General features: G+C 47.6%; 1 protein-coding gene across 4 annotated transcripts in view; it reads left to right on the top strand.

Moving 5' to 3' along the window:
* GLT1D1 (glycosyltransferase 1 domain containing 1) overlaps window positions 1-22,500 on the top strand; it is a 90,941-nt gene that overhangs the window by 25,203 nt on the left and 43,238 nt on the right. For all 4 annotated transcript variants that reach the window (XM_042910629.1, XM_042910627.1, XM_042910628.1 and 1 more), the window contains 3 exons: window positions 7,409-7,514; window positions 11,807-11,858; window positions 22,410-22,446. In XM_042910629.1, coding sequence (XP_042766563.1) covers window positions 7,409-7,514; window positions 11,807-11,858; window positions 22,410-22,446 — 195 coding nt within the window. The remainder of the gene's footprint in view (window positions 1-7,408; window positions 7,515-11,806; window positions 11,859-22,409; window positions 22,447-22,500) is intronic.

The following is a 22,500-nucleotide window of genomic DNA, read 5'->3' as shown; positions in this document are numbered from 1 at the left end:
TCTGTCAGTACCTGGCAAATTACCCCCAAAGGTGAGCAGCATGTAGCGATACACGTACCATCCGAATCGCTTCTGTGGGTCTGGAATCAGAATCAGCTTCGCCGGGGATTCTGTCTCAGGGGTCTGGCAAGGCTGCAGTCGAGACTCCTTACCACATGCCAAGGCCGGGGCCGCGTCATCTGGAGGCCTGACCAGTCCCGCGTGAGCCGTTTCATTTGCAAGGTGGCGCTGTCGCACGGCTGTTGACAAAAGCCCTCAGTCCCTTGCCATGCGGGCCTCTGCCGAGGTTTCTGGGGTGTCCTCAAGACATGGCGGTCAGCTTCTCCAAGAGAGGGCACACGGGAAGCTGGTTTGTCTGTTATGAGCCAGTCTTCGAAGCCATACGGCGTGAGGTCTATAGCCTCTGCCGGTTACACGGGTACACGGGTCAGCCGTCTTCAAGGTGGGCAGGGGCCCCGCCGAGCGTGACCGCCAGGCGCTGGCCACCTTGGAGGCTGGCCGCCACGGGAGCCCGTGCGCGTATTTGTACGATCTCCTCCACAAAAGCATGAATGGGAGCTTCTTGCTGAAGCAAATTCTGAGCATCTACAAATTCTGAGCATCTTGCTTTTCACCATCTAACAGTGCCTCTGGGAGGCTTTCCCACAGCAGCACAGGTATAGACCACCTTGTGTCAGCACTTGCCTAGCATCCCGTGCACGGGAGAGCCATCATCTAACCAGGCTTCAATCAGCGGGCGCGCAAGTTGTCGTCAGTTATTTTCTCCCACCGTCATTGCAGCAAATATCTCTACACGGACGTCTCAGCTTCTAACCCTATGAGAATACACCTGTGCTTCCGCATTTTTGCCACCCTGCCTGGAACCATCAGCATGAATTGTTTTCTGCCAGCAGGGAAGATGTTCCCGAGAGCGTTTCTCCCGGAGGGCTCTTTTCTGCTGAACAAGCTTGTGACGGCGGATTCTGTCGCAAGTGTCCCGGGACACAGAGTCTGAGGTTGATCTCAAAATAGGAGAAGGAACAGTGTGACTTGCGTCGTGGAGGCCAAGATAAAGTTCACGGCTCTTCAAGCTCCTTGGGAACCTTCACGAGGTTGTCACTGGCTGTTGTAGGTGCTGTGCACTCACAAGGCTTCAGGCCCTGAGGCTGGTGATTCTGTTGGCCTTCAGCTGTATTTTTGTCTATAAAATTATGTCTGGTTTTTAAATGTCTTGCACACGCACGCGTGGAGCGTGTTTTGTGCCCACAAGTGGGTGACTCAGCATCTGCACGACACATCTCAGAGACCTTTCCAGATCAGTGGGGCTACTTCTGCCTCGCTCTTTTTCCCGGCTGTGCGGTATATACCTCCGGAAGGACGCGTCGTGTTTATTAAAAGTCTCTCCAGGTCTTGCTCTCACAAGTAACGCCACGGCAGCTCTGACCACATCTTGCACTTCACTCTGTGGGGACACTGGTGGAGTGAATCCTCTGAATAAACCAGCGGCCAGAGGACTGTGTATTCCTCGCCTGGATGGACACCAACAAGTCGCCCTCTAGAAAGGCTACTCCCGTCCGTGCTTAACCAGCAGATGGGAGGACCGATTCGCCCTCACTCTGGTCACGGCCCCGGGTTTTTCCCTGCAAACTTCAGTTTTTCTCAATTTTACCATGCTTGGCCTTTCTTTCAGATAAATGGAGGAAATGCACAATGTTGCCCAAGGCTGTGCTTTACTCTCACGATTGGTAGGAGGAAGGAAACCCTCCCGAAGCCTGTTGCACAAGGGAAAGGATCTTACTGCTGGCGGTCCCAAAGGTGGAGAAGTGAAACAGCGCCCCCCTTGGTAGATTTAGTTAGACTTTCATGTGTTTATTCCCAGCTGCTGTCTTTATGGTAGCTACACGCCATTTATTCATTTACTCCCGAGGGTCATCTCTTTGAAAGTCAGCCCCTCCTCTGAGCAGCAAACCACAGAAAGCATTAGAACCGCAGTCGGCAAGTCGAGACGGCGCCACGCACCTGGTGACTTTCACTTACCGTGTCTGGGGGTTTCCATGCCCGGGACCGTGTGGCCACCCCGTGCTGTCTCTGTGCCCTGGACCACGGACGCCGCCCAGTGCTGGTAGCTGGCTGCGTAGGATTCCGTTCTGTGCTATGTTTCTGAAACGGTCTTCATTAGATTAAACTATCTTTTAAAATATATAGCATTTAGGGGCCCCAGGGTGGCTCAGTCGGTTAAGTGTCCGACTTCACTCAGTCCGTGAGTTCGAGCCCCACGTCGGGCTCTATGCTGACAGCTCAGAGCCTGGAGCCTGCTTCCCATTCTGTGTCTCCCTCTGTCTCTGTCCCTCCCCTGCTCACGATGTCTTTCCCTCTCTCTCTCTCTCTCTCTCTCTCCCAAAAATAAATAAAACATAAAAAAATTTTTGAATAAAAAAATATATGGCAATTATTGGTTTTTTAAAATTACATATAAGCAGGATTTGGAAACTTCATAAAAACACAAAGAAGGAAATACAGCACTCCAAGTTTCACTACCCAGACATAACCACTGTTCTATGTGTTTGTTTTTATTTATTTTGTTTTTTTTTCAAAATTAAGTTTATAAAACAAGATACACTCTTCAATATAAACTTGCAACTTCTTTAAAAAAAAAACCATGAATTGTTGCCTGTGCCAAGCACTGTGGTAGTTGCTATAAATGTCTGGTAATGTCCAGTCTCCCTCTCTCTGCAATTTGTGTGTGTATTTTAAAAACCACGATCAATGTTTATAGCAGCGCTTTCGACAATAGCCAAATCATGGAAAGAGCTGAAATGTCCATTGACTGATAAATGGATAAAGAAGATGTGGTTTATACACAATGGAATACTACTCGGCAATGAAAAAGAATGCAATCTTGCCATTTGCAACAACGTGGATGGAACTAGAGGGTATTATGTGAAGCGAAATTAGTCAGAGAAAGATATCATATGACTTCACTCATCCGTGGAATTTGAGAAACTCAACAGATGAACATACGGGAAGGGAAGGAAAAATAAGATGAAAACAGAGAGGGAGACAAACCCTAAGAGACAAATACAGAGAACAAACTGAGGGTTTATGGAGGGGAGGTGGGGGGGAATGGGCTAGATGGGGGATGGGCATTAGGAGGGCACTTTCGGGATGGGCACTGGGTGTTGTAGGTAAGAGATGAATCAGTAGGTTCTGCTCCTGAAGCCAAGACTAAATCGTATGTTAACGAACTTGAATTTAAATAAAATAAACAAATAAATAATAAAAGCTGATCCTATGACAGTTCCACAGTCTGGTTTACCTACCAACACATCAGGGACGTTTCCCCATCACTGAATGGTCTTCGACGGCGTGATTATGAACGGCCACGTCTTACTTCCATTTTGCCCCTCAACTGTGAGCGATGTTGTGATGAGCCAGTTTCTGCAGGAACCTTGGGAACCCGTCTCTAGGATTTTCTCAGAGTGGCACAGCAGCCTCCCAGGCGTGTGCATTTTTACAGCTGCCGCCGATGCATACTGCCCAACAGTCGCTCGTCACTCGTCACTTGTGTATGTCTGGGCACAGTAAATATATCTAAATAAAACCTTCACGGCATGGACAAATGGAAGTTCACTTTTCGCTTTAAAACCAGTATTTGCTGAGCGGATAATTAGGTAATCGCAGTTGCTAAGACCAATAGTCAAGGGATGAGAAAAAGCACATTCACAGTATGAATATTTACTGCAGCTATATTCCAGGTGCAATGCAGTTATTAAAAAAAAAACATATGAATTTCAATGCTTTATTTAAGCGACGGACCAATGACCAGATTAGCTTTCAAAGTAACACATTGTATTTGTTCTTCCCTCCTGGACACGTCTGTGAAAGACTTTTGACGTGTATACCCACCAGTCGTTCAAGTATATGGGAACAGAACTTCACAGCTACCCTTGTCTAAAATATAATAGAAGCCTGCTCTTGTGCAGGACGCCCCCTGGGGTCTCCTTCGTATGCCCTAAATGGCGCACCAAGCAAGTTTCCCAGGTGACCTGACGTTGGCAGGAAGCTGCATGAGAAGCGTTTTGATGACGCCCTTTCTCCGTTTCTCGTTGAGAATCTGCTCGGGCTTGAACCTGGTGAGGAAGCAGGTGGTGCTGTGTGGCTGATAAAGGAGCTGGGTTCAGGAACCTGTGGTGTTTCTTCCCAGCAGACTATTGGGAATGAGACATTTCTAGCAGAGCCACTGATCTGTGAATATGACCAGCCACTTGGGTGGCTCTGAGTAAATGCACTTGGAAATAGTTTGTATCCCAGTTGTCAGGCTCAGCTCATTTCCACAAGTGCTGTTGGAAGATTGAACTTTTAGCAGGTATCGTATTAGGAGCAAGGGGTACAAAACTAATAAGCCACAATTCCTGTTCTCCAGGATTTTCCAACCTACAGATCAATCCCAAAGCCTTACGATACATGGCCTGGCATCCAAGTGGGGTGGGTGACTTCTGAGGAACTTGGAGAAGACTTTAGCGAGAAGGGCATGGCTGAGGGAGGTTTTGAAGGGTCAGTAGGAGTTTGCAGACATTTATACACATCATGCCATAGCAGAGGACTTCTAGAATGTTGGGAGCGTTGCTTTGTTTTCTTAACCATAGAACAAGTGTTGAGAAAAAGATAGAGAAGTAAATGAAATATCCCACATTCCATTCTCCCAGGTGCTGACTTAATTCAGACGGCTCCCGGATTTATGTATTTCGAAACTTGTTCGGCGTGAAGCACGCTGATACTGTATCACGTGGAGTCCATGCTGTACCCGTATGGCTTATGCAGGGAGCCATTTAATCTCCCGAGTACGTCAGCCAGTTGTGGCCTCCATTTCACAGACGAGATGGCTGAGGTTCAGAAAAACTCAGCGACTCACTCAGTTACGCGTTTTCCAAGCGTTAGAGAACCTGGATTCTGAGCCAGGGTGGTCTGGTGTTAAAGTCTGATGTTTTTCCTACTAAATTAGGTTTGATATATGGGAGCGCTTGCCAGTTGGCTTAATTAACTAGCGGGGCTGATCATTTTCATTCCGGAACGTTCTCACAACTTTCGAGCAGCTTCTGTGATTACTCGGTGTAATATCTTTCAGGTGTCCACTGTTCGGTCTTTGGAGATTTCAAGGAACGAGACTTCCTCTGCGATTTTCTTTCCCCTCCTAAAGTGGCAGTTTTTGTCAGGGGGATGCCATCCATATCCGCCCCCTGTCGGCACTGTCACAATTCGCCACAAGCCCAGGGGCACAATACAGCACACATGTATGGTTCTCCAGCTCGCCAGGTCACAGAGCTGAAAGGGATCTCATGGGGCTAAAACCAAGATGTTGGTGGGGGCTGTGTTTCTCTCCGGAGGCTTTGGTGGCAAATCTGTTTCCTTATTTTCCACCTTCTGGAGGGACACGCACTCCCATCCCGAGAGCCGGTGAGGGCCAGTCTGGTCCTCCTCACATGGCGGCCCTGGGAGCTCTTTGGCCCGCCTCTTCCACCTGTAAGGCCCCCGTGATTACACTGGCCTGCCTCGGTAATCCAGGATGATCTCTCGCATTTTAGGGTTAGCTGACTGGCCCCCTCGATTCTAAATAGCTTAACCTGCCTCTCCCCTGAAACATTCTTAGGATCCAGGAATTAGGAATGGACATCTTTGGGGCCCATTATTCTTCCCACCTCATACCTCCCTCCCGTCCCCAAAGATCGGTGTCCGTCCCACATGCTAAACCCATTCCCCCTGTCTCAGCATCCCCAGAAGTCCACACCCATGACACGCCGTGACTTATCTCTACCGGGAGTGGTTTTCTACAACCATCTGTGGTTTTGGAAAAGGGCATACCTGTCCATGGTAAACAGCACCGACCACATAAAATGTTAGAGTGAAAAGTAAGTTTCCCTCCCATCCCAGATCTGTGGCCTTGTGGGTCCCTTGTCCAGAGGCAATGACAACCAGTATTTTGTGTATTCTTTCACAGAACTTATACATATATACAAATGTGTATTTATATATGTATATGTATATGTGTATGTATATATGTATATACATACACATATATATATATATGCCAGTCTGCACTTGATTTTTCTCATGTGACAGTAGATTGTTTTGAGTCTTTTTGTGTCAGTGTAAACACACACACACAAAACATATGCATCTCTTGTTTCTTTTTCTTTTTAATTTTTTTAATGTTTATTTACTTTTGAGAGAGAAACAGAGTGGGGGAGGGGCAGAGAGAGAGGGAGACACAGAATCTGAAGCAGGCTCCAGGCTCCGAGCTGTCAGCACAGAGCCTGACGCGGGGCTCGAACTCACAAACCGTGAGATCATGGCCTGAGCCGAAGTCGGACACTTACCTGACTGAGCCACCCAGGTGCCCCTCTTTTTTTCTTCTTCTTCTTTTTCTTTTTTGCTAAAGGCTGGTCTTCACTGATGTATCTGAGTTGCTTCCCATCTTTGCTTTCCCCAGCCACCTCGTGGTGCCCGTGGGCGCGATTCTTGGGCTGAGTATCTAGAGGCTGAATCCTTAGCCGTCAGATTGCAGGGAAAGGGCCACCTTGCCAGAGAGGAAAAAAGACGGAATGTGCTAATTTGCACTGACAGAAAGAATTCTCGGGCGAATAAGAGGGAAGGCGAGTCCCCTGTGACCGACACACTGAATCTCGGGCGGGATGGCTGGTTTGAGAAATCCCAGTAGGAACACTCCAGTTAGAGCTGGTCTGTTTGGTGGTTTGCCGGCCAGTGTCTCCTGCAATTTTTGGCTGACTCTGCAAGTCCCTCTGGGGAGTCGCTTCTGCTAAGCACGTCATGTGGCTTGATCTGCACACACCCGATGCCTCACACGTCTGAGCTCATCCAACGTCCCCTGACTCAGCCTGTCACCAGCCCAGAGTGTTTCACTCAGAACAGACTCGCTCCCTGGCAGATCCCCTCTTCCTTTACATGTGCAGGGTCTTGGATGGCTCGGGTTCCTACAACAGCCCTGCATCATGCTCCCTGAAGCCATGGTGGCCCCGGGGCGCCCTACATCTCCCCTGGGCCCTCGCTAGCACGGCACCTGCTACTCTTATCCCCAGCCTGGCTGCACGTGGACTGCTCCTTCTCCGTCACAGATGCCGGATGAGCCCGTCTCCAGTGAGCTTGGCTCTGATGGATGGTGGCCATGGCACTGGCTTTCACCTGTTAAAATTTAACGCTAATTGATTTAAAATAGTCCTGGCACCCGTGGTCTGACATGACCAATCCCCGTGTCATGTTTATAACAGGGATACCTATTCTGTTCCTCAGGCGAGCTGGATAAAATGAAACAAACAACAAAACATGGTCCCCGGGTTTCCATTGCTTGGGGGTGGGCTGGCGAGGGCTGTTGGCAAAGCCACGCTCTGCCTCACTAACCGTCATAATTTTGCAGGTCACGGGATTCCCTTTGGAATCATCTTCGGTGGAACCGATTTAAATGAAGATGTTAACCATGGAGAGAAGAAGAAAGTGATGGGGAAAGTCCTGGAAGAAGCCAGGTAATGCCTATGAGAACTTCACGGCCGGGGAGGGGGTGGGGGGGAGAGGGAGTTAACCCTTTGGGGCCTGGTGCATCGAAACCCAAAGACTCAGGAGGCAGTAGTTTGAGAAGTTTCCATCTTCACATAATAAAGCCAGTGTCTGCGTTTCATTTCTTTTCTTTCTTTCACTCGGCACGTTTGAATTCTGCCAGGAAGAGTCACTGTAAACAAGTCATGGCATGAGGATAAACTACGGTTAGTATTGGGCCAAGCTTCGTAGAACAGGCTGGAAGGCGGGGCCCTGCTGTCCTGTAGCACAACACAGGCAGGTCCCAGATCTTGGGCACACGAAGCGGGTGTCTGGAGTGTTCTGAGCAGGGCTCTGAGCCGCGTGGGTTTCTGAGCTATGTGAAGCCGTCAGGGACAGGGGTCACCGGCGGGATTGTCAGCGAGGTGCCCTTTGACGAACACCTTCCTGTGTCCCCCTCCCCCGGCCCCTGGCATCCACTGTCCTGCTCTCTGCTTGTCTGCATTTGACTCCTTTAGACTCTCATGTCAGTGGGACCATACAGTGTGTGTCCTTCGTGCCTGGCTTGCTTCGCAGAGCACAATGTCCTTCATCCGTATTGTTACAAGATGGCAGGATTTCCTCTTTTTTCAAGGCTGAATATTAGGTCACTGTATGTGCTCTCTACATTTTTTTTTTTTTTTTTTTTGGTGAAACATATACTACTTAAAATTTTTCAGTTAATTTGTTTATTTTGAGAGAGAGAGAGGCAGGGAGGGCAGACACAGAGGAGAGAGAGAGGATCCCAAGCAGGCTCTGCACTTTCAGCACAGAGTCTGACGTGAGGCTCAAACTCATGAACCGTGAGATCATGACCTGAGCCAAACCAAGAGTCAGATGCCCAACCGACTGAGTCACCCAGGCGCCCCTACAGTTTCTTTACCCACTTGTCTGTCGACGGACATTTAGTTTGCTCCCATGCCCCCAATAAATGGCCAACCACAAAATGTCTGGTCCGTCTCTACCCCTCTCCCAGCTGGGAAGTCGCGGTCAGGGAATCCAGAACTCTCTGAAGCTTTATGTCACCGGAGCATTCCCAATCCCTTTAAAGACAGCGCTCCAGGGTCCACGGTGCAGCCTAAGGCAGCCCCCTCCCCTCTTTATAAGGTGGGAGTCAGTCTTGCCCCTGAAAGCTGGGGTTACAGCGGTGTATTCGTCCATTTCAGACCCAGTTCCTCCTGACAACGTCCTGGACGTGAATGTGGGGACACAACCAAGTCCAAATAGACAGTTTACTGTGTGCGTGTGTGTGTGTGTGTGTGTGTGTGTGTGTGTGTGTGCACCTGTGTGTGTGAGGGAAAGGGAGAGAGGGGGAGAGAAAGAAGGAGGGAAACAGGGGGAGAGAGAGGGAGGGAAAGAGAGAGGGAGAGAAAGGGAGAGAGGGAGAGTGAGAGAGAGAGGAAGAGGGAAAGAGAGGGAGAGAGAGGGAGGGAAAGAGAGAGGGAGAGAGAGAGGGAGAGTGAGAGAGAGGAAGAGGGAAAGAGAGGGAGAGAAAGGAGGGAAAGAGAGGGAGAGAGAGGGAGGGAAAGAGAGAGGGAGAGAGAGAGGGAGAGTGAGAGAGAGGAAGAGGGAAAGAGAGGGAGAGAAAGGAGGGAAAGAGAGGGAGAGAGAGGGAGGGAGAGAGAGAGGGAGAGTGAGAGAGAGAGGAAGAGGGAAAGAGAGGGAGAGAAAGGAGGGAAAGAGAGGGAGAGAAAGGGAGGGAGAGAGAGAGGAGGGTTACGGTAAACAAAGGTATACAGAGTTTGGGTTTATCTTGAAAGGTGATCTATCATTATAGGTTTTCTTGATGTTGTTCTTACGCCCTAAAAATCTATTACCCTTTGATTCATGCAGTTTGCTATGCACGGTCTTACAGAAGGAAAATAATTCTGCTTGGTAGAAACATTATTGAATGAATTCATCTCGTGGTATTATCATTAGCATTATTCATTGTGTTGTTATTAAAACACATTGATTTTCATCTGGGGGGGTATTGATTGAAGCCCGTGCGTGGGAAGTCGGATGAATCATAGATTCCCCGTCGGACAGCACACGGCGTACTTCTCTGTAAAATATTGAACTTGTGTAGCTTTATAATGAGTTTTGTTTTTAATCAAATACTTTTAAAGTAGTTATATTTTTCTTATAAAGTCTATTTTTGAACTTTTCCAATGTTTGGAACCTTTTTCCTCTCTGGTATAATATTAAAATTACTTCAGCATCGGCTATTTGGGTCGTATTATAATGTGGTAAGTATCTGGGACTTGTAAATACTAAATTAAGTAAGGGGTTTGAGGCCTGTGGAAATTGTTTTGTGAAGGATTGTGCAGGCTCACCTTAGAGAAACCTAATGTTGCCAAGCAAATGAGCAAAAGAGCTTATGTGAGATACACTGCCTCAGAGATAGTTTCGCCACTAGGAAATACGTAGCACGTGATGGGTAAAGCCCATGGGATGGTGGGTCAGAGGGTTCAGCATCAATAATTTCAGAGGGTCTTTGAGCTACAGTGTTACTAAAGATGTTTTCCACGAGCAAAATCACGAGTCAACGTATGTTTTGAAATGGCGATATTCGTCCGAAAGTGGGAAAGCGGTAGTTTTCTCGTTTTCGTAAGAAGTGCATTATTTTAGGGTCACCTGGTGGCTCAGTTGGTTGAGCATCCGACTCTTGATTTTGGCTCAGGTCATGATCCCAGGGTCACGGGATCAAGCCCCACGCCAGGCTGCAATGCTGAGCATAGAGCCTGTTTGGGACTCTCTCTCTCTCTCTCTCTCTCTCTCTCTCTCGGATTCTCTCCCTCTCTCTCTCCCTCTCTCTCCTCTCTCTCTGCCCCCTCTGTCTGCCCCCCTCAAAATAAATAAATGAATAAAATAAATAAATATGTATTTATTAATGTTATTTTAAATTTATTTTCTTAGGATCGTGGGGTCAGAAGCTCTCTTAGTGGTTATCTGCTGGGTGGGTGGGTGTGAACCCAGGGCAGGGGTCTGTGTGGTGAGTGAGGGGCCCCGAGAAGGAAAGGGTCACCTGCCGCTCCAGAAGAAGCAGAAACGATGGAGCTCAGTCGGTGGTCCTGCTGGCTCCGGAGACGTTTACACGTGCCCTCTTTCTTTCTTTCTGTTTTCATGTTTGTTTATTTTAGACAGAGAGAGAGACAGAGCATGAGCAGGGGAGGGGCAGAGAGACAAGGAGACACAGAATCCGCAGCAGGCTCCAGGCTCCCACCTGTCAGCACAGAGCCCGACGCGGGGCTCAAACCCATGAGCTGTGAGACCATGACCTGAGCCAAAGTCGGATGTTTAACTGGTTGAGCCACCCGGGCGCCCCAGCACGTGTCCTCTGTCTGACGCAAACCTTCCCAAGGCTGTCGTTGCCCCCTTGACGCCTTGACCCCCTTGACGCCTAGGTCCAGAGCGAATGGGGCGCCCCGGCAGAAGGGGTAACGGGGCGGGGTGGGGGGGGGACAGCCCCTGGGCGAGGGTGCCCGACCCCCCTCTTCTGCTCTCGGCCCCACGCACCTGCTCTTCCTGTTGGGATGGACGGCAGGACTCACCTCCGTTGGCTGGTTGGTTTGTTCAGTCCGCGGGTGTTTTTGCCGGTGTGCGGGTGCCAGGCACGAGTGCAGGGCTGGGGGCGTCCAGCGCAGAGCGATACTCTCATGGGGGGGTTGGGGGGGGCGGTCCTGCTTGCCAAATGAGGGGATTCACTTTGCGCAAAGCACCGGGAGGATGCTTTCAACACGCCCCACCAGTCCTAAGCCATTTCTCCCGGCAGGGGGCCCCCCTGAGATGCCCCTGGCTCATCCCGTGTGTACCCAGCCCTAGTTCTGGAAACACCATTGCTCAGCGAATGTGGACATGAACATTCCGTGACCACGTGCCTTCAGTAAACTTTGAATACGTTAGCACCGTCCTCCTGTGCTGCAGTCAGGGCTAGATGGCCTGTCCTTGGATCTTTTGCTTGTCTCCCGCTTCTGGCTTTCCGGCTTTTTCCCGGCTTCCCTGACCTTGCATGGCAGGAACAACAACAACAACAACAAATTGAAATTCTGAGCTTCATTTGTTTATTCCTTGCACACCGAACTTGTTTCGATGTGCGTGGAGATTAAACCTGATGGCCTCTGACCACACGTGATAGAGATTGATAGCACCTGAAACTCAGCGCCTTGCTGTCTCTGACAAGTGGTCCCAAAGAGCTGTTCCATGGTCATGCTAATTGAATTCTGCCCTAATTGTTTTCCTCATTTTTGTTCACTTTTACTAGATTTGCCGTCGCCTTCACAGAGTCAATGAAGGAAATGGCACAAGCACAGTGGGTATGTGTTTATTTTGTGATGTTATTTGGGCCGTGCTGGTGAGGTTGGGGGAGGGGGGGCGCTGAAGGCACTTTGATTCGAACTGACGATGTTCCCATGGACAATGCTTACTGTGGCCACAATAGTGTATTATGTTTCCCGTATATCGATGTTTTTTATTTGTGTAGATGCTCTTTTTTTTGTTTGTTTATTTATTTTTGAGAGAGACAGAGATAGAACGTGAGTGGGTTAGGGGCAGAGAGAGAGGGAGACACAGAATCTGAAGCGGGCTCCAGGCTCCAAGCTGTCAGCACAGAGCCCGACGCGGGCTCAAACTCACAAACTACAAGATCGTGACCTGGGCCGAAGTCGGACACTCAACCCACTGAGCCACCCAGACACCCCTGTGTAGATACCCTTAAGACGTCACTGATTTTTTTTTTTTTACATTTCTGTTTTCCTTTTGTGTGCTCAGATTGGGTGATTTACAGGCTGTGCTGCAAATGTTGCAGCCAACTCAGGTGCACGCAGAGCAACAGTCTTTTAGGCGGTGGATGTAATTTCCAAGGTTGGACCATTTATCCAAAGAGCTTTAAAGCGTAGAGGACTTTTCGTAGCTCTGCAAGTTAATTCCCTTATTGACTTCTTTATTCAGACGGCTGGGGGGAGGGGGGGCAGGGGAATGAGCTGGTGGCAGTCTGAGTTCTCAGCGGGGAGTCACAGAAAGGCCTGGCAGAGCAGGCTGGAAATGGAAGCAGCCAACCCAGAGGCCACTTTGCCTCCCCAGCCACAAGCACAAGGCTCTGCTCTCGGGGCGGGGGGGACCTGCAGGGAGCCTCGGTCACCAGCTCACCCGCTGTGCCCAGCACTTAAGCCCTTAGCATTTGTCTGCATTATTCCTGTTGGGAGTATTTTACAGGCTAGGCACTTTCTTTATGGGATTTCTGCAAGATTTGGTGCTCGTATGCTGCCGCGTTGGGACAAGGGCAGATGCAGGTCCCTCACCGAAAGCTCTGGATTCTGTGGGCACGTGGGTGCACTCACCCCCACGGCCGGGGCGCGACACCTCCTTTCTTCACGTCAAACGCTTCCCGGGCAGGAACTGGAGGTGGCCTTTTTCAGCGCAATTTAATACATTGAACATCTCAGAAGGAAGATCGACGAGCTTCCTGGCCCTGAGTTCCATGTTGTACCAGTTTGGCCACCTGCGTCCTCATGGCGTGCTGGTCCTCTGAAGTGATGCTTGTCCTCCTGGGGGATCCCGGGACTCTTTCAGGGTCTCCACAAAGCGGAGCCTATTTGCGTAAGAACAGGAAGCCGCTGTGTACCCTTCTCACCATTGCGAAGTCAGTGTTGAGAAAACCCGCGGATCGCTTTAGTCCCGATGAAGGCCACCAGTGGGAGCCAGTAATAGCTGATTATTCACACCACCCACTTGTAGTTTAAAAAAGAAATCCCTTTAAGATTTCCTTGCTGAGCCAATAATATTGTTTAATTTCATCGACTCTCAACCTTTGAATGTAAGTTTTCTTCATGTCCTGTGTAATGACACAGGGAGTATACCTAAGGCTGTCTGCTGCCTTCTGAGTGACGCATGGTGTTTATCTGGAGATAAAGGCGCTTGTGTGGTTGAGTCGCAAATGGAACCAGATACTTGAATGATTGGCAGACAGGCTTGGGCATTTGTCAGACATTTTTCTTCCAAACGAGTGGCTCGAGCCAGTCACGGTAAGCAAGACGGCTGGCATTATCTGTTGCCCACAATAACATTTGCCCTGTCGAGCAAAAAAAAAATCAAAATTTCGGAAAGCCACCACGCGGTCCACAGCTTCCCTGGTCATGTTAACACAAGACTCTCCTGGTCATGTTAACACATGAGATTTTTGTTTCGATGTTGTGTCACGAAATGCCTCAACATTCAGAAGATCTGCACCGCTCAGGGAATCTGGTCTTTTTCGGATGACGGAGGTGTGGCATGTGACATAGTCGTGCACAGGTGAAGTAGCCGTCCAGAGTGCAAGATGGACCCACGGACTTTACTGGAACAGAGCATGATACGATTTTGGGTTCCTTTAGGACATTCCCATTGGTTGAGTTTTGGTGCAAGCATCTGAGAATAATGCTTGCAGTGATCTGAAAGCCCCCCCCCCCCCTTTCCAGCGACCTCTCAGGGAGATGCTGAATTTCTTCACATTTCTTCACATACCTGAGTCCAAACAGCATCCTCAAACAGGTCCAATGGAGCAGCAGATCTGGGACCCCGCCTGTCTTCTGTTAAGCCAGACAGGAAAGGAAGCTTCTACCTGTTGAAGCGTATGTTCCGGGTCTGTGAATCTGTATGTAGCCCCCCCCCCCCCACCCGAGCTTCTCCATCTCCAATGTCACCTCTGTCCGTTGACCCTAAGTAGAGATGTGTTCACTTTACGATACGTGTTAATTTTTGTTACATAACAAGCCACACCAAACATAGCGCCTTAGATCAAACACTCGTTATTTATTCTTTGCGTCGCCTGGGTCAGCTCAGCCAGGCTGGGTAGTCTGGGGTGGCCACCTTGCTAACACGGCTGGGGCCTTCGCTAGGATGGTGAGGACAACTGAGGCCTCTCCCCCCCCCCCCCCCCCCCCGGTCTGCTGTCCCCCATGAGGCTCCGCAGCAGGAGAGAGCAGGCACCGGTGTGAAAGCTTTCAACCTGATGCTTGCCTAATGTTTGGCCAAAGCAAGTCAAGGAGTGGAGATAGAGTCTGCCTCATAATGGGAGGGGCTTCAAGGGCATGGACACAAGGAAGGATGCACTTAGCGCCGGTCCTCTCCTTCGCCCTGTGTGGTTGTGAGCTCCCTGAGGACGGGGACAAAGTATGGATCGCTAGTGCGTCCCCAGAGGGGTCACACCTCCTCGTGTTCAGTACACGCTTGTTGAATTGGATTTACCAAGGAAGGACCCTTCTTGAGAACTTCTTAATGTAGAAATTTCCACACAAGCAAAAGCAGCAGGAATAGAAGAGTGAACTCCCATTACCTGCCACCTGCTTACACCCTTCAGTGCTTACTTAATGCACCGTCATTCTTCCCGCTCGCACGCACACTCACACACACATGCATGCTCCTGCACACATACATACACACACGCACACATGCACAGTCACACACACTCTCACACACGCACACGCTCTCACACACGTGCATGCACACACACGCACACACTTATTTTCTGGAATATTAAAAAAAATCACGCCATTTCACCTGCAAATGTATGCCATTTTACCTACAAATGCACTTTGATAATGATTTTTTTTTAAACCTACGTACCACGTTCTGGACAAATTTTTGTGTGGGAAGACCGTGGGAAGCATGAAAGGAAGGAGTAAAGCGGGACTCAAGAATATTAACGTGATTTAAGATTTTTATCAACTAATTCTGGACGAGCTCGACTGAAGGAGTTTGGATGGGGAAAGGAAGGAGAATGAAATGGGAGCCCCAGGCACGCTGAATCTGAGACAGATATGGGACTCAGTCGTAAATATCCGGCTGTCCCGGGGAAGAGGGCGCAGCTGGAGATACAGAGCCGGGAGTCACTGGTGTCACACTGATAACTGACAAGTGGGACAGTTATTCTTACGTGAGTCCAATTTCCTACGTGGTGAGGACCGCACCGAATGCACAGAACCGCCACGGTCTGGGTGGGTGTGGCAGTAGGGGTGATGATGCCCCAGACGTGCCCGTAGAAGGGACAGCTTATGTCTGGGAGCTGACCTGAGACCACTCACGTTCTCAAACGGAGATGGCCACACCAGAGGGACTGTAATCCCAGGTCAGTGGTCTTTGTTTTCAGAAGAGTCTCTTGCAAGTAGCATAACCAAAAAGCTTGTTTTGTTTTTTTGTTTTGTTTTGTTTTGTTTTTAAACCAAACAGGAAGCAAATGTTCAGTCTGGGGTGATGATATAAGAGACCGTATAATAAAAGCTGATACTAAAGAAAGGAGGCATCTCGTTTTAGAGTTTAAAGTGGTGGGGGTTAGTTATTAAATTCGAACATGAACCTGTGTTTTTAATAGTGTTTTGTGCTATTTTTGGTGGATGATTTTTCAGTAAAGTTCTGCTCAATACTTCATCTGATCAGTTTCTACAGATAAAAAAGAACGACCTATAAATAATGTAAAGCTTCATTATTCAGCTGCGTTTGTATAATTATTTTAGATGGATTTTTGTACAGATGATTTTTTACTTAGGTCTTCTGAACAGAGATATGGTTTTTGAGTAATTATGTTTGACTCTTCATTATTGAATTGACAGCTTTTGTTTTTAATTTTGTGTCCCTTCGTTTCAGGAGCAGGCTTGACTCGGGTTGTTGTTTACTGCATCCTACCTAATTATTATCAAACCGGAATCAAATTCCGATAATCTCAGATTAGAAAGATGTGTGGCATTTGCGTCTGATTGCACAGAACTCACTGACCGTTATTCTACTCGTGGTTGTGGTTTATTCTTGTGGTTGGTCTTTATCAGGCTCAAATCAGCCCAAACAAAGAGCCGTGTAGGGCCAAGGTGCCATTGCCTTCTTCCCCGTGGAGTCAAATCATTCCACCCCCTGGTCATTGACCTAAGACAATGTGCATGGAGCATTAGCCACCCAGGGAGCTACCCAAGTTGAGGGTCCAACATTTTTATTGGAGCTTCATTCTGTAGGTTTGGGTGGTTGACAGCTCATGTGCAGGAATCCAGTGTTCAAAGTGGACAGATGCCACTTGACTCCAAGTTCCCACCCTAAATGACCCGGTTGGTCTTTGTGGCATGGCCGGCCCCCACCCTAAGCCCATTGGTTGTGACTGGCCCTGCCCTAAACAAAGACACTCCTATCATGTATCATGTAGATTATCTCCCAGAGGTCACGTGCAAAGGCCAAGTTCTTTATTGTACATCATCTAGCTCCAAAATCTTATTATTTCAACATGTCATCAATATAAAAATGACAAATGAGATAGTTCACTTTTTTCCTGGTTTGTTTTTGTACTGTCTTCAAACCTCATTGCGCCTTATGCACTTAGGGCACATCTCCGTTCAGAGCAGCCCTTGTTCAAGGGTGCCCTTGTCTCCTGTGTCTGGTGGCTGGTTGGTCAGCCCAGCCCTGTACATACAAGTGGGGGATGAGCTTTTTCAAGATTGCGAAGACACTCTTGCACAGCCTTGGGGAGTGGGAGATATCTTAACGGAGATGTATCCAGAACGGTGTATTTTGCCAGCCCCGGGTCCCTTCCTGCCCTCTGGGAAAGCCAGGGTACTACTTTGGAGGCTGTTTATGGTCCCCTGTCTATCTCTGGCTGACTACACAGATTAGTTGGATTGGATTTCAATAAAGATGGTTTTATTTTATCTCTTTTAATTGGAAATGCCTTTGTTTGGGCTCATCGTAATTATTTTTTAGTGTTGTTTAAATCACCCTTAACGTGACAACGTGCCTACTTTGTGAAGGGCACACTCCCAGCGGGCTCTTTACCGGGTCTGCACGCTGTGTCGTTAATATTTATCACACGAGTTCAACGCCAGTTGTGTTTTGGGAAAACGCTGCTCTGTTGGTTTGTGAAATTATAACCTTGATGTGGCGTTTTTAGGAATTTGGTTCACTACCCATCTCTAACTTTGATGTGTGACTTATGGAAACGTAAAGCTAATCTATACAGAATGTTGGTTTCTTATTACTGTATGTAATACACATTTCAGCATGCAAATTTGGGTTAAAAGTGAAGGATGCTTTCTCTAAATTCACCAGACTTTCACCAGAAAGTGTGACTATTTCACAGGAAGAACGAAAGAAAGAAAGAAAGAAAGAAAGAAAGAAAGAAAGAAAGAAAAAGGAAGGATGGAAGGAAGGAAGGAAGGAAAGAAGGAAGGAAGGAAGGAAGGAAGGAAGGAAGGAAAGAAGGAAGGGAGGGAGGGAGGGAGGGAGGGAGGAAGGAAGGAAGGAAGGAAGGAAGGAAGGAAGGAAGGAAGGAAGGAAAATTAGGTATACATCTTAATGGAAGTTTTTTCTCTCCACGGAAGCAGTGATCGTGGGTTTAATATGTCTCTGTTGGGTCCAAAACCCCACAGGCTTACAGAAAATTAAACTGCACTCTTGACCCACTTTCTCTAAGAAGTTCTCTGCTGAAAGGACTTTCTCCAAATTCTAATATTTATAAGCTGTTTTGTAAACATCTTGAGTTTGAATAAATACTGCTTGAAGTGTTTATTGAATTCGAAAAACCACAATGATAACCAAAATGGCCCATGTGATTCTCTGCCGAGGTTAGCACTGAGCTAAGCCTTCTGGTGTCTTGACATTTTGGAGTTTTTTGTTTTTTTTCGTTTGGAGACCGTGCGTCACTGCCTGCTGGGGCTTACCGTTCTGTGGCTCGCCTCGGCACTCAGAGAAAAATAACTGTCTCGAAGCAGTTTAGGTATAGGCAATACGTAAAGTGTACTTTTCCTTTCAGTGTGTGCGTATACTCATCAAAATTCTTTTGGAAATTGCAATGCAGAAAGCAAGACAGATTTCGTGGGCTGTCACCTGTGCAGCTGGCAGGACAGGTGAGCTCACTAAGCCAATGGAGGTGCTCCCTCGTGCCCACCCGTCTGAATGAGCCGCGTGTGAACTAATTGCTGACCTATGTACTGAATGCATGTTGTCCTGTGAACGCTTTCTCCCCTTCTTCCCGCGTGGTCCACTGCTCTGTACCTGATTATCTCTGAAAATCACACCGGCAGCCGCAGGAGCCATGCAGACCACAGCTTTTGTTATGGTTCCTACTGTCATGGAAACTCAAAGTCATTCCCCTCGTCAGTTTCATCCTTAGACGCCATCCCTACTTGTATGTGGCCCTCCCTGCAAATACCCTGTAACAGAAACTCCAGGGACTGATCACACCCTAGGAAGCTAATCGTTTTTAATAACTTCCATTAAGATTGGCTTTCCTCAGAGATTTCTCGATAGAAATGCAAATGTTCTTTGCATCTTTCTTCCCCAAATGAGATCCCTGGGAATTGGAAAGTTTTAATGTAACTCAAAGAATGGAAAACGCATCAGTTCCAGAGCGTAGACCGCCCCGCCCGGCACCTTTTACACGATCATGACCTGGGGCTCAGACATCTGGAATGATCAGAAGTGCTGAGAATTCCTCAAATCACCAAGGAACAGAAAGGCCGGGAAGCTTTTGAATCACATCAACGATTCCCAGTAAATCTATTTACTCCATAGATTTAACTGTTGTTTTTTTGTTTTTTGTTTTTTAAGACGCCTTCCTTCAGGTTTTCCTGTTGGCGTTTCTATTTCCTGTGCTGCCAGCTAGCTTTGGATCCCACGGGACTGGATCCCGATGCAGTCTTCATTCAGAGATATTCCTCACCCCATTCATGAATCCTTTCTTTTCTTGAAAAATCTCTCTTTGTCTGGTTCAGTTGCAAGAGCTCAGTGAAAAGGCTGTGCCCCATCTATCTTCTTTCCTTGCTTAAAAACTGATTTCCAAGGGAAAGCGTAGGGAGAAAGGAAGAGAACCACGTTCCCTGAAAAGAGCCCAAGTCCTATGCGTTTTTGTTTTTATTTTTCTTAACATAAGTATACTTTGAAGCTTTCCACTTATGAGCCATGAGTTTTGTAACTCTCTGAAAAGCACTTTTAACGAAGCCATTGTCAAAAGTCACGTCGTCATTTCAAAGTAAAAATCAGTATTTCGTCCCAGAGACTGTGCGTATATTTCAAAAATAATACTTGCTGTGGTTTCTACTTGCAGAGAGCTTGATTTGAGAAGGTTATGTAAATCAAAAAACAGGGGGTTTGTTGTCACTGCCTGTTATTCCATTATAAAAAGGCATCAGTTACCGTTTGGACCTGCTAGAAAGTCAGGTGTATTTGTAAGTGTCTATCTGACAGGACACTGGCTTTTTATACCTGGTAATGGGCCAAATTAAGTAATGGGTTTCTCATAGACACTTCCCCACCCCCTACATGCACACACGCTCACACACAGTCTTCTTTTTCATTTCCTGCATCAATGAGCTAATCTTGCAAGGGAAGTGATATACAAGGATTTTGACTCTTGTGTTACTTCAAGGCAAGAGAAACAATAATAAATATTGAGAAAAGAAAGCTAATTTGTACTTAGAGCATTTTAATATAGATAATGTTTTTCAAAATCAATATAAGTCAGTTGGCTTTTGCCAGATTTCTTTTATTACAGAGATTAAAAATAACCCAGGTCCAGATTTTATATATATATATATATATATATATATATATATATATATAGTAACTGCATTTTCTCGACTTGCTAGGATGAGATCTTAAAATACCATTCGTAACATGTTTAAACATCTATATAGGACTTGATACTTATTTTCTGATGGTCTAGTAGATTTAGGGGAAATAATGCTCAGATATATGCCAAGACCAGCAGATAGATCCAGAAGTTTCCACACAGAGTCCATTCATTCTGCTTATGGAGTTTGGATACCAGTTTAATTAAGTTTTGTTTGTGTCAGATGGAATTTTCTTGAAGGCAGCATTTTGGGCCTATGCATTTCTACAGTAGATGGAGCGTATTTCCAATGAAAACAGTGGCAAGGCAAAAACCCTATTTTGCCTTCCCTCAATTAATCAAATCTATGTAGAATTATATTGAATCTGTTTTTGTCAAACGCTGGTGTTCACATTAATGTTCAAATGCCAGGCTGGTCTGTGTTTGCCAGTGTGTTAGCCTCGCTTTCCGAGCTAAGGTTTTAGACTTGGGGCTGGTTGAAGGCACCCACAGGCAACTCCATACTCCAGTAAAAGTCTCTCCAGCCTTCCGGTGAAATTATAATTACACAAAAGGAGTATTTTAGGGCTTGGAACTTGTATTTCTAATTTCAAATTGTTGCTAGCAGCCATTTTTTTCCATTAAAGTTAACTTTTTTTTTTTTTTTAACTGGTAGGGAGGAGAATTTTTTAAACTTTTTTAATGGTTTATTATTTTAAGAGCATTTTATTTTATTTTATTTTATTTTAAAAATTTTTTAATGTTTATTTTTTGAGGGGGGCAGAGAGAGACAAGAGTGTGAGTCGGGGGCAGGGGGAGAAAGAGAGAGAGGGAGACACAGAATCCGAAGCAGGCTCCAGGCTCCAAGCTGTCAGCACAGAGCCCGATGCGGGGCTCGAACTCACGAACCGTGAGATCAAGACCTGAGCCGAAGCCGGACGCTCAACTGACTGAGCCGCCCAGGCGCTGCTTAGGGGCTTTTTAAAAGGGGGGTTCTTCCCTGCTTTATGGAGAATTGAGGATGGTCCAGGCTTTTGAGGCCTTGGGTGCTTCTAAGGATTCGATAGAAAACGTAACACTCAGGACCAAAGCAAAGAGCACCAAGTCTCCTGTCTGTGTACCGAGTTGCATTCAGCTCCCTGGAGACGGCGGGATGCTGTGCCTCCCACCCCCTTCCCATCCACCGGGTGGAAGGCAGGGTCACCCCCTTCTCCCTGTCCACTGGCCTCCTTGGTGGGACCGCTTTGGCGTCGGCTAGTTTTCCAAACCTAGAACTGATTGAGGGTGTGGGTGGAAGTGTGTCCGCACCCACGCGCACCAGCACGGGCTCCACGTCACCTTGGGGGTGACGGCACCCACCCACCCACATGCAGGCGGGGGGGAACACCATTCCTGAGCTGGGCTGGTCCCCTCATGCACCGGTGGGATGCGTAGGTCTCATGACAAACCGGTAAAGACCGTACCTTCCCATCAGGTTCTAAACGGCCATTGGCGCCTACGTGACCCGCAGCCTTCCGCGCTTTGTGTCGAAACTCGATTTTAAAAGTATTTAAGCCACCGATCCAAAATGAGTTTAAGAAATGGATTCTTTTTCTCTCTAGTAGTTTTCTGAAGGTCCACCAGAAAACACCGCCAGGAGTAGTGAGTTTATATCTTGGTACAAACGTGCTCCGTCACGCAAAGTGCCGCCTGGTCCAAGTCAGAGAGGCACTCGGGGAGGGTCCTTACAGGGTCCTGGAGACCAGTCCTTCCTGCGCCTTGAAGAATCTGCCCCCACCCCCCCACCGTGCCTGTTTTCCTGTTTCTCAACATACTGGATGTGCTTCTCCCCTCCCCTCACGACCCTCCCTTCCCCCCTTCTCTCCCTTTCCTCCCCTTCTCTTATCTTCTCCACAGGTGGGGGTTGGGGAGTGTATTGTTTCCATTCAAGGATATGTGTCCCCAAACAGCTAGGGCACAAGGTAGACAGACACCACACGGGCTCTGCCGCTGGCTTGTTCTGTGTCTGACCTTCAGTAACTTTTCTACTAACGTCGTAACTGGAAAATTGTGATAACGCACTGCGCCTAATTTAAGGGACCTCTTTGTGCTTCTGACCTTAAAGATGCTGTGTTTTAATGGGCTAACCCCATTAAAGGCAGAAGGTAGTCTGCTTTTAGAAAGTAACTAGTCTGTGAGCATCTGTGTGGATGATCCTTTGTGGTGTTTTCCAAGGCGATTTTTTTAATGACCTTCCTTTCACTTCTAAAAGACGTTTGTAACGGACTATCTGATTTACACTGTTTTCTCTCTCCTCTCTTTTCAAAAGCCGCATGCTAGGGGTAAGATCTATGTCCAGAGTCAAGGTAAGAATTTTAACATGTACGTATTTTTAAAACATGAGTCCATTCAGAGACCTG

The sequence above is a fragment of the Panthera leo genome, chromosome D3, assembly GCF_018350215.1.
Source record: "Panthera leo isolate Ple1 chromosome D3, P.leo_Ple1_pat1.1, whole genome shotgun sequence".
In the NCBI taxonomy this organism is placed as follows: domain Eukaryota; kingdom Metazoa; phylum Chordata; class Mammalia; order Carnivora; family Felidae; genus Panthera; species Panthera leo.
The sequence above is the reverse complement of the archived record's forward strand: the minus strand, read 5'-3'. Positions and strand labels throughout refer to the sequence as shown.